Source organism: Rosa chinensis, chromosome 6, assembly GCF_002994745.2.
Source record: "Rosa chinensis cultivar Old Blush chromosome 6, RchiOBHm-V2, whole genome shotgun sequence".
In the NCBI taxonomy this organism is placed as follows: domain Eukaryota; kingdom Viridiplantae; phylum Streptophyta; class Magnoliopsida; order Rosales; family Rosaceae; genus Rosa; species Rosa chinensis.
In genome coordinates, this window is record NC_037093.1 from 36512390 (window position 1) to 36530753 (window position 18364).

General features: G+C 40.0%; 2 protein-coding genes and 1 long non-coding RNA gene across 3 annotated transcripts; 1 reads left to right on the plus strand and 2 right to left on the minus strand.

Moving 5' to 3' along the window:
- Window positions 1-521: 521 nt before the first annotated feature.
- On the minus strand, window positions 522-3370 carry LOC112171986 (pentatricopeptide repeat-containing protein At2g37230). Its single transcript, XM_024309137.2, has 2 exons — window positions 2925-3370; window positions 522-2763 (listed from the first exon to the last, which is right to left on the minus strand). Exons 1-2 carry the CDS (start codon window positions 3290-3292, stop codon window positions 897-899), a joined length of 2235 nt encoding a protein of 744 aa, XP_024164905.1. The 5' UTR covers window positions 3293-3370; the 3' UTR covers window positions 522-896.
- Window positions 3371-5903: 2533 nt separating this feature from the next.
- Window positions 5904-6903, plus strand: LOC112171988. Its single transcript, XR_002925201.2, has 2 exons — window positions 5904-6175; window positions 6261-6903. It is a non-coding gene; the product is annotated as an uncharacterized LOC112171988 (long non-coding RNA).
- A 468-nt stretch (window positions 6904-7371) lies between these two features.
- LOC112171987 (cellulose synthase A catalytic subunit 2 [UDP-forming]) lies at window positions 7372-13788 on the minus strand. The gene is made up of 14 exons (XM_024309138.2): window positions 13088-13788; window positions 12293-12488; window positions 11955-12190; window positions 11763-11865; window positions 11489-11666; window positions 11134-11400; window positions 10700-11045; window positions 10413-10550; window positions 10186-10311; window positions 9882-10094; window positions 9481-9748; window positions 9106-9302; window positions 8653-9003; window positions 7372-8502 (listed from the first exon to the last, which is right to left on the minus strand). The coding sequence occupies exons 1-14, from the start codon at window positions 13166-13168 to the stop codon at window positions 7921-7923; spliced, it is 3282 nt and encodes a 1093-aa protein (XP_024164906.1). The 5' UTR covers window positions 13169-13788; the 3' UTR covers window positions 7372-7920.
- Between the last annotated feature and the right edge of the window lie 4576 nt (window positions 13789-18364).

Consider the following 18364-nt stretch of genomic DNA (forward strand, 5'->3'; position numbering starts at 1 on the left):
TGAGTGAGCCAGATTACACCAAGAACCATACGAGCAAGTATAGAAATTAAATCATTGGGGAAAGAAACCCCCATAAATTCAGTATAATCTGCATAAACATACCTGCCTCTGTGTTTCTTCCTTCAATTCCCTAATTTTTCATTCTGTGTTGATCCTTAGTCACCCTTTTTGCATGAACTGCAATGCTAACTGCTTTTGAATGTGGGTGAAGCCATCGGTCCATCGTGTACTCCACTTTGGATTCTGCAGTTCTCCCATCTTTTCTAAATCTATTTTTATTATTGTTTGTGTTTTCCCATACCAACCCTGTCACATATATTTAGTTATTTTTGTTCCAATTATGGATCTTTTAAAGCATTTCATTTTTGGTGAAGCATGTGACCAAAACAGACTCTTCCATTTCTAATGGTAGAGATGATGGGGTGCTTTCAAATCTAAGATGAAGTGATTCTCAAAGAACTGAAAATAGAATAGATGAAAGGTTGGATCATAAACATTACTAGTACCCAAATCACAGAACAATAAAAAAGGGAGACACAGTGGAAACAGGCTGCATTTATTGAATTTTGTGCCAAAATTTCAACTGGCAATGCAAAAATCATCAGAGTAACCAACAAAGATGTATGAAAGTGACAGTAAAACAGGGCATAAAGGGTAAATCTAACTAACTGAAACTTTTTGAAGAGAAAAGACCAAAATAGCCCATCGCTAGGACATGAATCCAGCACTAAGAGGAAGCTGCCCAATTTCTCTACATGCTAATATCTAATGCTGCAAAGTAGCACTTTAAATAAGCACTCTCCCTCCTTCTGTTCCTAAATGCGGAGCTCCCAACATTGCACAAAACAGAAAAGTTAAGAAATTCATTGCTAACTCCTCCAGTGATCTTTAGGTTGTCAAGCACCCAATCCTGCATGGCTTGCATGTTTCTTCCCCATTTTACTTCGACTGGCTTTTGCCTCCCCTCCCTTTATCTTTCTAGAGAGGACGTCAGCTTGTTTTGTGTTACCCTCTAGATTGAGGCTCTTAATCAGATCATCAGTGCTACGCCAATCAGTGACCCCTCCTTTATCCATTATTTTACACAAAATTGAGTACGCATTTAGAGTCTTTCCTGATGCTAAGAGAGCATCCAACACCTTATCATAGCTTGAAAATTCTACCATGCAATCTCTCTCGAGGCAAAAATCTAATAGCTTAACAGCTGCAATGGTCTTTCCTTTTTCAGCAAGAAGAGATAAGAGGCTGTCAAATTCAGGTGCACACCCACTTTGCATAAGTAGATCAATCCGTCCAAGCGCTTCCTCAACATGACCTCTAATAAAGAGGGCTTCCAAGATCTTGGCAACTAAATCCATGTTCTCATTCACTCCCTTCTCTACCATACTCTTCATTACGCGGCTTGCCGTTTGAACCCTACCATCTTCAAATAGACTCTCCATTACTGACCTGAATAGTGATGATTCTGGAACATGCCCATTTTCAATCATACTGTCCAAAGCTGTTTTAGCATCAGCTGGTTCACCTTTACTTAGGTAGCTCTTAATGAGCAACTTGTAGGAATCTGCTTCTCTAGGAACCCCTCTTCTACCCATAATCTTCAAAATCTCAAACGCAGAATCAGAATTTCCCTCCTTGGCATGCCCACGGATCAGATTATTGAAGGCAACTGAATCCTGAACACCCTTTTTCATCAACTGCCTGAAGAGGACTTCAGCTTTACCTGTCTGCCCATGGTTGCACAGATGCTCAATCATTGGGTTGTAAGCCCTAGCCTCCAATTCCATAGTAGTCTGGGCCCTCATAATAATTTCTTTCTCAATGAGCTTATCAAGCAAGTGAACTGCTCGATCATACACCCCGGCCTTGCAAAAGTTCTCAATAAGGATACCATAATGACCAGCTTCTGTCGGAATGTGCAGCCTAATCATTGCCTTGAGCACATCAGCAGCCGCATCCAAATCTCCAGACTTACACTGACAATATAACAATTTCTCAAAGATTGAATTATCCTTGGGAGCAATATGCCTCTCAACCATCTCACTCAATATATTCCGAGCTTCGTCCTTTTTCTCCGCATCACAAAGGCCTGGCAATAAAGTCGAAAAGGTGACATCATTAGGCTTGATACCAAAAGACTTCATCTCTTGAAACAGCCTGAACCCATCATCCACTCTCCCAACAGAAACATACCCTTTAATCATGGTAGTATAACTTATAACATTGGGCTGTATATTCTTTCCCTTCAACTCTACAAACAACTGCTCGGCCTCATCCATCAGCTTAAACCGATTATACCCATTAATCATGGTGTTATAGGTGACAACATCAGGACTAACTCCTCTACTTTTCATGTCCTCAAAAAACCGCTTTGCAGTCTCCAATCTCAAGGACAAGAAGAAACCCCAAATCATAATATTATAAGTATGCCGAGTCGGCTCTATTCCCTCAGCCAACATATGATTGAAGTACCTCTTCCCCATCATATACCGCCCCCTCCGCAAAATACTCTTGAACAGAGCCTCATACGACTTGAGACTCCGCTCCACACCCAGTTCCTTCATCTGATTGAAAAGCTTGACCGACTCCTGAACAATGCCGGCCTTGCCATAACTATCAATAAGATGAATGAAGAGGTCCTCATCCCATTGCACACCCTTCTTGGGCATATCTAGTAGGATACACCGGGCATGGTTGAGCTTCGAAGCTCGGCCCAGAATCTCAATAATCTTCAAATGGGTCTCCCTATCATGCTGAAACAACCTAGCATTCAATCACCAGCAACAAATTCATTGAATCAAACAATGCCATGTCAGAATCATTATCTAGAATCCTAGCTACCAAAGAATTCTGAGCAGTAGAAATGAAATTGAAGTTCGAAACTTGAGAAGATAAAGTTGGAGACTTTTGAGGTTATAGGGTACCTGGAACGCTCGACCCATCGGAAGAATTGGAGGGCTTGGTCGGAGGTCTTGGCTCCGTGAAGGACATTCCAGACGAGATGGTGATCGAATTCGGGTACCAAATCGCGGATGGAGTTCTGCAACCGGGTCGTCCAGGCCCGATTCGCCATCATTCTGCAGATGATGTCCTCGGGCTTTTCCGGGCTCCGGACCCGACGCGGCTGCCTGGGTCTTGGGGCCGTCGGGGCGGCGGCGGCGGCGGATCCATTTTGCGGGTCGGATTGGGGGGTCGGGGATTCGGTGGAGGAGCAGAAGAGGCGGGGGAGGGTGAGGGAGCGGGGTCGCCATTGGGAGGGTTTGGAGAGAGAAATGTAAGCCATTGATGGCATCTGGGTTTTCACTTTTCACAGAAGGAACAAGAGTGAAGCCAAAGAGTGACTTAGGGTTTAGAACTCAGGGGTTTAGGTTCAATTTTGACCCCTAACTTTGGCATAGATGATCATTTTGGACCGTGGTCAATTTTGCTAAACGGTCCCTGAATTTCTATATGTTTCTTTTTGAAGGGCAAAACCTTTTTTTTTTTTTTTGGAGAAATTGAAGGGGAAAACTTTCTGTAAAGAGGAACTAGTTGTTTGGTGATAATAGCCCGCGTGTCACAATATATAGAAGAAAAGACTCATTCTGCGTAGTGATCATAGTTCTTATATATGTGTGTGATGACACGTTTGTACAAGTGAAGTTTCAGTCACATTTAAAGTAACAAGTTTTCTTTCGTCGTTAAACAAAAATTAGTGATGCGTGCTACTAGTTCTGGTTTTTCGAAAATGGTGAAACTGTTACAAATCAGAGAGCAAATCAAGTTATAGAATTCGAATCACAAGATAAAATGAACTTTGGAATTGTCCTGACAACTGCAAACAAATATCCTCTGAGCTAGCTAGCTGGAAAAATGCAGAAAGGATAGCATATGCATGGAAGAAGGGTGAAGATTCAAGTTCTGAGGATATCCGAGGAGGAGAAAGCCTTTCCTTTTCCATCAGCTCTGATGGCCATAGACACACACAATAACTGGTCCTGGAGGCATGGAAGTTAGTAAGGAGAATACTGCGGATGGAACTAGGATGGTTGACCAAGAACTGATTGGTGGCTGCGGTCTACTGGAAGCAAGGAGCACATCAGTGAGTCCTTTGCACCATGTTGTAGTCTCATGTGAGTTCCTTTGCTCTGTTGTTCTTGATTTTCGTTTAAGCTTATCTAACAAAAAGTCTGATAAAATTTGCTTATATTCTTGTGTAAGGGTCTTCTTTTGAATTTTTTATTATGTGTACTTGTTTTAGGCGTTTAGCTATTGTAGTTCCTCTCGTCCTTATGTATATGATTTTTTTAAGCTATATTATGTAGCGATCTTCTATATCATTTTCTGCACTGGTAATGCACAATATGACTAGATGGCTATTATTAAATGAAAATTGTCCTCCTGGTCATAGGCAAGGATCCTGAAAAGAAGAATATGCATATGCTAGTTGGTGACAATGCTAGCACAGATGGATTCGGTAATGACTTATGCTTAACTATTTCTTCCCTTACAAGAAAGAGTAGGGTGAATTTCAGTGTGTATTTATCATTGAAATATTCAGAATTTATACACATGCATGCAAGACTACATTAAGGGAAACTAGATCCTATGTCTACAGCACACAGGTATACAACACCTTGAATACAAAAAGTTTCAAGGTCATTATTGAAAAGTATAATTTATTATATTGTTCTTTTCAGGAATGCAGGAAAGCATCTCAGGTGAGAAGGTTGATGAAAGTCCCGATACTGGCATATATGGTTCTGAGGAAACCACACACTAGACTCCGAAGAGACTGAGGAAATACTTGATCTCAATAATATTGGTTCTGCCTCAGAGGTTATTGTTTCTTCATCTCTTGGTGAGTATCCTTTGGTCATCAATCTTGAATATTTCATTTTAGAGACCATATTTTTACTACTGAAATTTCTACACATGGATGAGGTTTAGTATCTATATTTGTCCCTACTGCAGGAGATCTATGAGAATTAATAGGGTTTAGTAAGGCTGACAGTGAAAGTACAAAAGAAAAGGTGGCAACTGATGCTTGTTTGGGAGATCAACCATCAGAAAATTTGAGAGTTTCTGAAGACCTAGAATCTCATATAAATGATTGGTAACGTAATGGTGATGAAGTAGGAAGAAGATGCAAATTCTTTGCTATCATTTGGTTATGTAGGTCCCAATACAGTGTCTTCAGAAAAAGTGGTTGGTTTGAAAAGTAATATCGCTGCTGGTATTGAGGTTTCAAATCTGAGATTAAATGAAGCATCAAGTTCCAAGGATTCTACTTCTGATGAACAGAGTAGATGCAATCTTTGTGATGATGTACTGGTTGATGGCAGTAGAGACAATAATATTGTTGCTGACAAAGGTAGTACTAGAAGTATGGAAGAAATAATTGGTATTAAGAATGCTGGTGATGGGGTTAAGTCGGTAGAAAAAAACGCCGCAAATATTGGATGCCGACAGTCTATTAGAAGAAAGAGACTCTTCATATGGCAAATCATTTTCAGATATTTCTCATACCAGGAAAGAAAGTGATTCTACTTTCTCCTTGCACAGTGTTTCATTCTGTTGTGACTTGTGAGTATCTTTGCTCTGTGCTTTTGCTCTTCTAATTGCATTTTATCTGCCAATGAATGATCTGAACAAACCCTTCTTCCTGTGTGAAAATGGTGAATCCCAAGAAAACAACATTTTGATAACCTTTTTCATATGCACGCAACACCATATTAGTCTGATCTTTATTGAAAAATGTATGTCATTTCTTGTTCATATATATATAGGCGGTGTTTTTAAAAAGAGACTCTCTGCAAGAAGGTAGAGGCTTGAAGGCAGGAAGAGTCTCAGGCTTGAAGCTCGACCTTTTCTCCGTGAATTGATTCTTATATGTTTGAGATCAAACAGAAATTAAGGCTTCAGAGAATGTAGCCTCGCCTGTAGTCAACAGTCATGGATTGGCTTTTTGGAGACGATGACAAAGTTAAGAAATGAGATCCAGAGATATCAAACTCCAATTCAACTAGTGAAAATGTTAAGAATGGGAATGGAGGTGTAGCTATTCCACAAGTTGGTGCTGGGGAACTTAGTGGGCATAAGCATCAACTGAGAGAAGTTGTGAAGCTGAAATCCACTCAGAAATTGGGTATTCATTGCCACCAATGTTCTCCTGTTACTGAGTGTTCTAGTCATGGTAAGTCGAAGCTATTAGAAGCAGGACTTCCATTAAACGCTCCTTTCTGTATTATCTTTAATAAAATGTGCTCGTTTTTTCTCAGCAAAACTGGATTCAATCAGAGATCGAAAGAGCTCTAGAGGCAGATTTGGAGATAAATATTAGTGTTTCTACTACACCAAGTCGGAAAAAGAACAGAGATATTTTTGTCCCTAGAACTCCAAAGAATCTTATCAATAAGTCTGATATGAAAGGAAAACTTCAGTGCCAGAAAGAGTGAACCAGTAACAAACATCACTTCAGTAAAACCTCTGCATGACAGGCGAGCATTGGAGGATCTCCAAAACAAGTAAATTTACTGCTCATCTGTCTTTGCTCCCATTGGCTGTGCACTCTATTTTTGAAACAGAAGCATATCTCATGCAGGGTTTTATGGAAGTCTTTTGCCCATTTACCATGTTAGATGTAGATGAATATGTCGACTTATTGAGCACAGTTCAAATGTAACTATGGTGTAGAAGTGTGTGGACATGCAATGAAATGCAATATGTTAATATGAGATTCTCATGTGTGAATTTTGGATGCAAAACTTTGGACCTTTCCAGAACATGATGTGAAGGTTCACTGGTTCAGTGCCCTTGATTCCTGATGTAATGTTTGTCTGAACAGCTAATACAACCATATGTTGGTGTTGACATTTCTTCTGTGTTTCCACGAAATGAATATGCAACGCAATATATCTTTCATTTGTGTCTGGTGGGTATCAAACCAACTAAAGAGTGTCTGGATAATGTGCTGATGTGTTCCTTGAGCCAAACCATTTTAAATGAAGTAACAATTTGGAGTCTTAACTCTCCAGGAGAACGAAACTGGTTGCATGCATTAGTCAAATGGCCCTGCACATCTCTGACAGCTAATATTAGTAAAAAATTATTAAAATGACGTGAAATAACCATATCAACCGTCACATAAGATATGACGCATGTAGTGTCTACAAAATTTATTCACCTAGCATACATTTAAATTCTCATCAATCAAATACAATTGTATTTGACATTTTATAATTATGATGTGGAACCTCCACCACTTGGTTTCTGGTGAATGATCAGTCGAGTATATTTGAACAAATGTACCCAGGCTTATTTTGAGATGAGATGGTGCCGATTCACTCCCAAGTCCAAACAACCCGCAACAATTAATTAGACTCCAATCCATGCTGTAAATTAAATCATTCATTTATTCAAAATTCAGTTCTAAATAAATAACACATACAAAAGACGTGCCTTTTTTTATGAACAGTCGGACATTTCCAGAAATACAAGACCTATTTCTTAGCTACTTTCTTGTAATGCTGCACAAAAGGACACGATCTCATGACACTATGAACCAAACCCCCAACCCCCTTACTGACAAGGGAAGATGAATTATGAATCAAACTGAACTTATTATGCTTTCTTGGGTTTACAGACAGACCTTGATACAAAACAATCCCCCTTCCAACCCACAAAATCCTGTACTAAAGAATTAATGAACATTTTGCAAAACAACTTATGTGTCAGACCCCAAAGACCCTTTGTATCTACATGCAAACAATCTTCCAGGATAGCCCTTCAGTTCTTCTCTTTCGCCTCAAGACGATTCATCCTTGTGAAAGTTCTCATTCCAGGGGATGCCTTGCTCTTCAAGTGAAAGACAGTTTCTCTGCCCAAACAGCTTTTCTATATATAGCTAACACCATTCTAAACCTATTTGTGCAGGGTATCCTAGTCACAATCCAACCCACAAACTTCTAACACAATACCACCTTTGGACACAAATGGGTTTATTCGGACCCATAATAGCGAGAATATGGATGCCAGAAGAATTGACCACACAATAATGATTGTGGGAAGTCTGTCATTTCTTCCCACCATACCTTTCAGGAATGGGTAAAGATGGACAATGACCCATATGGCAAAGAATAACCTACCAAATAGAGGACCCCATGTTTCGTAACCATTGTTAATGGCATCAGAAATTCCGACTACGACTCCAATTATGTTTATGATCAATAAGGTCATAGGAGGGATTAATAGCGCCGTCCACTTGAAGAGATATAGCTCGGAATACTCTCCATCATCTGCTGCTTTGGATGTGACAGTGAAGTTTGTGCTAACTCCACCCAAGACCTTGAGCAGACCCTGGACTAGCGCAAACAGGTGTGATGATGCACCACCAATCACCCAAAACTGTTCATTTCTCCACCAGTCATGAATGCCGACATGCCCCCACTGCATCTCAAGTACACTAGTTGCCGCGATGGATAGAAAGAGGGCCATGAAAATAATACTTGCATAGTTGCTAATCTGTATATCCAGAGAGAAAATGTTAGATAAAGGAATCAAATTCAGCAAGCATGGCATTCTCAAGTTGAGTTTCTGCGCCTAAAAGCGGATGAACGAATTAGATTCTGATACATTACATGTAATCCAGATTAATGTAACGAGGGAACTAACCTCAGGGACAATGAATTTCCCAGTAAGGAGACAGACAGCTGGCAAGGAACAGTAAGCGATCAAGGGTATGGATGTCAAAGGATATACAACTGAGTTGATATATGAAAAGCGCTCCAACCATTTCAAACCACACCCATATCCATACCATATGGGACAGTGCCTGCTTAATAAAATCTCAACAGATCCCAAGGCCCATCTAAGCACCTGGTGTAGCCGATCTGACAAATTTATAGGAGCTGAACCCTTAAATGCAGGCCTTTTGGGCATGCAATACACTGACCTCCAGCCATGGCAATGCATTTTGAAACCTGTTAGGATATCTTCTGTAACAGATCCATATATCCACCCAACCTGAAACACAATAAAGAATTAGAAACAGAAAATGTTGTAACTTGCATAACATAGAGCTTGAGATTCATTGCTCAGTCAAATCCCTCAAATGGTGCAGCATACCTCCTTTCCCCATTCCGTTTTATCTTCATAGCCACAACTAATGACATGTATGGCTTCTTTTAAGAGTGATGCAGAACTTGTTCCCTTGGGAACTCCACCGTCTTCCATAAGTGAAGAAGCTATGAAAACTGGCGACTGTCCAAATTTTTTCTCAAATTTTATTTGGGGCATCAGGGATGATTTTTCATTATCTATTCCTGCAACAGAGTTTCAGTAGCACCATAAGTATCTACATTTAACACATCTATTGCATCAATAATTGATAACACACATTGACAAATTGAAGCGTGAGACCATACTGGCCAAGGAAATTCAAGTCTATTCTATCAGGGCAGTCATGTATGTAAAGTGGCCATTTAGAGATCACTTTCTTACCTTCAACACCCTCCTGAATATTCTCTAGTGCATGTATCTGCTTTGAAGCCTCCTTGTTCTTTTTCTTTTTATCATTAGACTTTGCTTTTTTCTTGGTCTTTCTGGATCCACAACACATGCAGCACCATTTTGGCCAACAATTACAAGTCTTCCCTGGGGCTTTCTTCTTCACAGGAGCATCATATCCATAAAGGGCCTGCCTTCGGAAGACACAACCAGTTCCAACATAAATGGGCCCTTGGATCCCATCTAAACCTTTCATATTGATCTGCATTCAAATGGTGTAAAGGAGTTAGCTTTCCTTAACTGGGTTCACATTTTTGCAACTTCATTGGTATTTCTATCACTAGATATATTTCTCCCAAAAAAACAAAAAAAACGAGAGAGAAAAAAGAACTTACATCAAAGAAAACAACATTGCGATTTGAGTATCTGTCATGAAGATCAATCCCATCAAATCTTTGAGGAAACTGTACATAACAGATTTTCTTTCCTGATGTGGGGTCCATCATGAAGCACATTGCTTCTCGAAGTGCTTTGCTGTTGTTTATATAGTGATCACAGTCAACATTGAGTATGTAAGGAGCATTTGAGACTACTGCTGACACCCGTATCTGATTTTATTAACACAATTACAATTATTAGTTAAATGAAAACAAGGATGAAATTCAAATTTAGAAATGCACACAAAGATGAGAACTTTACCAGAGCATTCATAGCGCCAGCCTTTTTGTGATGATCAAAACCCGGTCTCTTCTCACGAGACACATAAACCAAACGGGGTAACTCATTGCCTTCAATATCACGAAAACCATTTTGCCCAAGGAAAACCTGAGAAAGAGATATGATTAAGATACTCAATAGTGTGTATAGTTTGAAACTATGATAGTTTCTCTAGACATGTGATATGCATAAAATGAAGACCCCCTCACCTGAATCATTCCAGGATGATCCCGTACATTGTTGCCAGGCCATGGAGACCCATCCTGCATTGTCCAACCCTCCTCGGGAACCTTCTGTGCTGTGGCAACCAATGAATTTATCCGAACTTTGAACTCTTCATAATCCCTCTACACCAACAAAACGATAACAGCAGATCAGTAACGCCATCATCCATAAGAAACCAAAAGACTTCATGGCTCAACAGAAATACTCTTTTTACACTGAGATTACAGTCTTGTTAATGTTATCATTTAAAGTTTTGAGAGAATGCGCAAACCTTCATGGCTCGACGTTCCCTGACAAATGTTGGATCTACTTTATCTCTCAAATAGTCAACTTTTTGCGCAAAATACCACTCTGGGGCCCGGGGTTCAATGTTGAACTTCTTGCAGAAAGGGACCCACTTTCTTGCAAATTCAGATGTCTCTGAAAGAGCTTCAAAAGTGAGCATGGCAGCACCATCATCTGAGACATAGCATGCAACTTTGTCGACTGGATAGTCTACAGCAAGGATGGACAGAACCGTGTTTGCTGTGATAAGTGGAGGCTCCTTTGTAGGATCAACCGTACTAACAAAGATGTCTATGTCAGCTAACCCAGATGTCTTCCCTTCCTTCTCATACCTAAAACAAACAAATTTTAGGTACAATAACTTAGAACAGACATTTCAAACAGTCACTTTACCCAAGGAGAAAGAGAAGGCGTGGTTACCTCAGTGACAATCGATCAAGGTATGTTTCTCTCTCAATCGGATGCCATTTGGGAAACTGATCCAATATCCATGACATGGCAAACCAAATCTCACATATTACAGATGTTAACCACAATCCATATGCATCGTTGACTGGATGAAGAATTCTATAGTGAAAAAATAGGCCAAGAACCGCAAGACGGAGTAGGATGATCATTCTGTATGGATTTATCTTGCTTGAAGGTATAGGCAACTTCCTCGACAGTGGCTGTCTGCCTTCATCCATCCTGTAGAAGTAATGTGATTGTAAAAGTCAATGATAACATATCATGACTGGGACTGTTAACAAATTCTGAAATTGACAATGCAACCTACTTGGGTAAATCAGAATCGATTGGCTCATTGTTTCCACCACCATTTCCTCCTTCGTGCTTCACCACCTGAAGCTTTTCATTTTGCTTCTTCTTCCATTCCTCCATTCGCTCCTTCCATGCAACAGTTCCATACCCATATACAGCTAAGTCTTTCTTAGGATCCATTGGCCTGGGTGGAACTGCATGCATCATTAAGACCAACAATCACAATCATAAGTAAGATGGAAAAATACTATGAACAGCTACAAGCATTGTGACAAATTTAATGAACTTACATGACATGGAGGCATCAGCAGACGGCATCGGATGAACACGTTTTCCACGACTCATAAATGGGGGAATAATGAGGGCATGTTTATCAGATGCAATCCCAACATCCTATACCAAAAACCAACACAATTATCAACACACATGAACAATGACAACCACCAAAAAGAAAGAACAGGAAGCAGATAATATTATTTCACCTCTTGTCCATAGGTCAGGAGAGGGATCTCTGAAGCCATGGATGCAGTATCAAACTCAGCCGGTGTACTAATCCCCGAACCGTGGACTTGGGAACCCCGGCCAATATTAAGGCGAGCAGCCAGCACCGCTGCAGCAATTTGGTGAGGGTCTCTCCTGTCATTGCTTGCAATGTCAAACTCATTCTCCAAATCATCAATATCATCCTCTTCTTCATCTCCTTCAACTCTTGCACTCCCTAACAAATTATGCAAATTCTTTTCAGACTTTCTTCAACTAAAAAACAGTAACAAGAAAGAACCCAAATCAACATTGATATGGAATAAGGAGAGAGAGTCACCTTTAACTCTCTTGTATCTGGTTTTGCATTGGGGGCATGATTGATTGCCTTCTCTTCTTTCATACTCATAGCAAGATCTGCAAACAGGGAAGGCACATTCATTGCAAGCAACAAAAGGCTCCCCATTCACTGTAAATTCTATTTCATCACCACAGATCTGGCAAATCTGCCCACTCAGTTCTTTAACAGATGTTACCTGCAATATCAATCTCCATCAGCTCAAGAACTAACACTTGAGATAAATTAGTGAAAAAAAAAATCACAAAATACCCAACTGAAAATTAAATAGCGGATTCAATGGAAAACTGATGACGCGGTTTCAGAAATAAAGCTGCAGACTTTCTGCAACAACTTTCATTGACCAACTCTGAAATCAACAACGGACAAAGCTAATTTATGGAAGACGTTTCAGCAGAAACCAGAGCTAAACCATGAATGTGAGGCTGAAAACACTCATATTCATATGTACACTCAAAAATCCTCCACCAAAATCTGTAGTTGCAACTTGAAAATCTCAAGTAAAATCAGGCAGGGGTGAAAAAAGTAAAAAAAAAAAAAGGAGGAGGAGGAGAAAATTTGCTATGAAGATAGAGAAATGTCCAGAAATAGAAGGAAAAATCTTGATGAAGTGATTTCAGGATCCAACAAGTGCAAGAATAAGTCAATAGGAGCAGCTGGGTACTCCTGAAAATGCAGAAATGTAGTCCAGAAAATGACTTTTGGGGAAAAACAAAGACTAAAGTAGCAGATTTTGAAGGGTCTGAAGATTTGCAGAGTACTAAAAATAGGACTTACTCTAGAAACTTCATCAGCATTGATGAGAACAAACTCATTCCTGTTATGAGAACCAGCAACCAGTCTTCCATTGGTGTCCATAATTTCCCACACAAACAGAAAACTCAGAAAAAGACTTTTACCACTTGCTCAATATATATCTCTCTCTCTCATCACAACCCAAAGAAGACACCTCTAGTCCTCCTCCTCCTCCTCTTCTTCTTCCTCTGGTGTGTGTTTGCTTGTTTAGTTTAGAGGCTGAGCAGGCACCCAATACAAGGAACACCAACCCCACATTACACAATGAATAAAAAACAGAGCTTTACAGAGAGGTGTAAACAAATGGGTATTGCATATATTTATATAAAAATCAAAAAAAAGGGGAAAGGGGGGTTGGGTGAAATTAAAAATAAGGAAAGTAAAATTTAGGTTGTGGGTAATGAATGGAGGATTCTTTTCTTCAGATAGAGAGAGAGAACCCAGTATTCCAGTATGTCTTGCTGTACTTGTGAATAGAGAGACAGAGAGAAAGACTTAAACTTGGTGCTTTGTTTGAAAGGGTGTTTGAATCTGTGACACGAGAACAGCTTTTTAGAGGTAAAAACTAAAAAGAGAATCAAATGCTGTTTGCTGTGGTGAGAACTGAGAAGGGAGTTGAAAATTCAACGTACAATGGGACGAGATAGGGACACAGACAATCAGACAAGAGAGAGAGAGAGAGATGAGGTTTAACGCTGTAAAATCAAGGATGTAATTGGTGATCAAAACCCGGAGCTTTTAATCTCTAAAAAAGAAAGAGAGCGAGAGGAATTATGGGGGTTTTGGGAGGGACCCAGAACTTTTGATGATGGAAGCCACCGGTACAGGTGGGGCTAAGCTGGTGCCCCCACCGGAGAGTCGGTGGCGGAGGAGGGGTATTTTGGTAAACTCAATACAGAAAAACAGAAAATGAGGGTTTTTCTTTTTATTCTGGTGTGCGTGCAACTGTGGAAGTGTCGGTGGTGGTGGTGGTGTTTGAATTTGATGTCTTTGAAAGTCTCTCTGTCACGGTTTCGCTGTGTCTGCGTCAAAGGAGGGAGAGAAGACGGAAGAAACTAGAAGAAGAAGAAGAAGAGAGAGAGTGTGAGGTTCTTCTTCAACAACTAAAAGGGCCAGAAGAGAAGGGAGAGGGAGAGTGAGACTAGTACAATCAAAATCTCGCGAGACATTTAATGTGCTTTGTTTGTTTGTCTAAAACAATCTTAAACCCTAAAATGATGAAGCTAGCTGATGGTCCAGCCTCCCTCATGTGTTGCTGTCTCTAACCTAATGTGTTGCTGTCTTGCATTCCTTACAAAAAAAAAAAAAAACAAACAAACAAATTTTCTTGTTTTGCCTTTTGGGAACCCAAAATTTTTTCCTTTCCTATTTGGTGTGGTAAATAACAAATTTTATCTTTGTTTCAAACCCCAAGAAGGCATTGGGAAGGCGTGTTACAAGATTGTGATGATGTTTGTCAAACACTCGTCTAGTGTTTTTACTTCATGGCATACCAAATTATTAGCTTTCAGAAGACATACTTCAATCTCTTGATGTTGTGTTTCATTGGATTGGATTATCATTGAGAGTGTTCGTCTTCCCATTATATAGTCCATAAAATATAATGGTTATGGGTTGGTTGTTGTTAGGTCCTTTTATTAGGAGGGGGTTATGGTTCCCTGTCTTATTCTTAATTTTCTTTGATTTATGATAATAGTCAATGTAATACGGTGGCTCATGCTCTCTTTCGTTTTAAATTTGTGTTCTTTAGCAATAATTTTTTGTTTGTTCACGCACTCGAGTTTGTTCAGGTTCCATATGCTCTTATTAGCGATTGTAATTTTTTTTTTTTTTTTTGAGGGAAATGGAGTCAGACTCCATATAATATTCAACGACGTCACTGCGTCAATCGAGAGAGATTCGAAAAACCTTCATAATACAAATCGGAGATCAGGTCTGCACAAAGCAGAATACAAACTGCCCAAAGCAGCCAAATTATTACTAGCCAACAATGAAACTTGAAGGAACTGCAGAGAATAAAACAAGAAAATAAATCCCTAACCCCACCTTATCCCCAAGATGGAACCACTGTCTTGAGCATCTTGACGCCTAAGACCCATATGGTGTACATCACAAAAATCAACACAGTCACACGGTAACATCCAAAAGACAAAAATAGGGCTAGACCACCCAAAAGCCCAGACCAGTCCAAACTAGGTGAAAAAAAGAGGAGAACTGGGCCCAAAACTAGACCCAATTCACTAGGCTGCACAACATAACCCAGCAAGGCAGAGGCCCAAGCCCACTGCCAAAATCCAACTTTCTCACCCCGCCAAGCCAGCCCAGCCTTCTCAGAAGGCAGCCCCGCCTTTCACCATTCCGGCTGCCTCCAGCGCTCCTCCACCATCGTTGGGTCCTCCTTGAGCAACCCAAAAGCAAAAGAGCGATCAACAGAGGCACCCGCTCCGCCTAAGAGCCGAGACCTCAACCTCCGACCTGAAAGCAACAGGTGGTGTCGAGCCTCCGCCGGGAATCAGTAAATCTCTGAGAATAAGCCCCGCACCACCACGGATCCGAGAAGAATATCGAACCCGAAGCCTTAATCCACCACCCTCACCGCCACATCCTTAAGCCGCAGCGGTCGAAGCCCGTCACCACTGGATCGAAACACACCTCACCCTCGAAAGCTTCAGCTAAAAGCCGCCGCGAATCGGAGCCACACCGCCTCGAAATGGGCCTTCGAAACAATCCCCAGAATCTGACGTCGCCAAGAAAGGATCTGCTCCGTATTCTCTCCGTCACCCTGGTCTAGACATCGCACAGTCTCCGCCGCCACACGAAACCCTAGGTTTCTCACTTTCGAGGTCGCTCCGTATTGCTCGGAGGCCTCCTCACCCTTGTTAGCAATTGTAATTATTTATAGGGATCCTGACTAAATGCCTAAATTTAACTTAAGAGTCCACTTACTCTACTAAATTATGTGTGCACCCACTTACTTCATCTAAAGATAAAAAGACAAATTTAACCTCTGAATGATTAAGAAACTACAAACTACCTCACTCACACTCAAACTTTGTGACTCTCTCTCTCTCTCTCTCCCCCCCCCCCTTCATTGGAGCGCCTAAGTCCTAGTCACGACAGTGAAGACTTCGCTGCAGAAGTCCATGTGGCCTGGCGAGTCGACGACGGAACCTTTCCTGCCTCTTTTGGGACATCTCGGCTTTGTTTCTTGACTGATTTTGGTTTCCGAGCACGAAACCTTTCCGACTTGATTCACCACAACTCCACCGGCAATTTCCGTCATCATCACGAGCGAATGCACTTGTTCGTCGTGGTTAACATGCTGGGAGGCGTGAGGCTCGTTCCTATATTTGTTCCTCTTAGTTTCCGCCTTAGCCTCCCCACCTTCGCCTCAAGATTGGAAACCTTAGCGGCTATCGCCATCGACATGATCTTCCGTGCCAGATCCAGCTACTAGTACGGGTCGCTCAGAATCACCGACAAGATCTCGTTTGGCAATTGAAAGTCCTGCCCCCGCTGACGACGACGCTTTTGCTGCCTTGCAACATAGCCAATTGCTCCTCCTACGGTGGTGGTGGTTTGGTTTGGGAGTCGTCTCTAATCACTTTAGGCACAACAAAAAACTAGCATTGATCAGGATCCCTTATTTTTATTCTCTTCTTTTTATTTATTTCATTTGAATTAAATTCCCATGTTGAGCTTTAGGGAGTTTAGGCCTAATTTAACTCTCTTTAGATATAACCACTGCAAGTGGCCTAGTGGTTCTTGCCTAGTTGGGTGTGCTCCCCAACCTAGGTTCGAACCTCGAAGCTATCAAAGTGGTCAGACACTGTGTTACAATGCACAGTTGGAGCATTTCACATGCGCCGAATGAGTTTATCTTGGGCCTAGGAAGTCTTTGGGTTCCCCTTGACAAAGTCAAAAAAAAAAAAAAAAACTCTGTTTAGATGTAGGTCTTTCTTTGTGTTCCTTTGATTGTGTACGGCCTGTGGTATACAAGTAGAAGAGCATTTCAACATTGTAAAGGTCATGAGTTCGATTCTCATTGACATATGTAAAGGTGGGATGGGATAAGGGTTTTTTTTTTTTTTTTTTTTTTACAAAAAAAAATAATAATAATAATAATAATTCTCCCCACTACCTAAGATCAAGGTCATGGGTTCGAGTCACCATGGGAGTAGAAGTGAAATCCTTTGATCCTCTTTTAGAAAGAAGTAAAAAGAAAAAAAAAATTTCTCCCCCGGTAACATTTATTCAGGAATTTCAGTTTGTATTAAAAAAATTCAAACACTACGAAAAACCATTTTTGGATCAGAAATGTCATAATACTTCATTGAAGGGAAAAAACCAACCTCTTGTATAACCTTCAATGTTGATTTCAACTCCTTATTATTCTCATTAACTCCTGAGTCTTGACAAGTTTCAAACCGTACTTGATAAATAAATTTTTTTTTTATCAAATGATAAATAGATTTAATATCAAATTAGTTACAATTATATTTAAATTCTTATACATTATTTCGTCTGTACGCCAGTTTTTGTTGAAGAAATTCTATCTTTGATCAAGATTTTAAAACGCACAAAAACAGTAATCACTGTAATCTTATGTTTGATCTGCACATTATTTTCTAATCCCAATAAATTCGTGACCTAACAGGAAAGAAAAGGAGTATCCTATAATGGTATGGCCTTGAAACCGGTAATAATTAACGTGACTTCTCAATTCCATGATTCTTTTTAACAAATAACTTGAAGCCACCTAGCTCCATGCCACATTTTTCTCTCATTATCATTGTGGCTTTCTCAAATTTCTTTTTTCTCATCTGTACTATTCCTATTCCTATTGATACGTGCACTTGGTAATTCGCACATCTCTAAATATTTAATACACATCTTTTACTTAATACATCACCCATTTAATTTCTTATTTCTCTCATTTTATTAAATACACTATTCAAACTACCTAAATTATCCTCAAATCTCAAAATTCTATATAAAATCACTATATATAAATCAATATTAAAATCATCATGCTAAACTTTATCATAATATATCACAACATTCTATACATATCATAATGAATTTAAATGCGTTTAATTATCAGAATCATCATAATAATTTTAATTTTCTTTCAATTATTATCATGAGACCTATACAATCTTAAAAATTTTGTTATTCAAAATTGCTCATAGTCAAGATTATTGAAAAACAATCAAGAACACATGAAGAGGATCCCAACTAGGTTTAGACTTTATAACT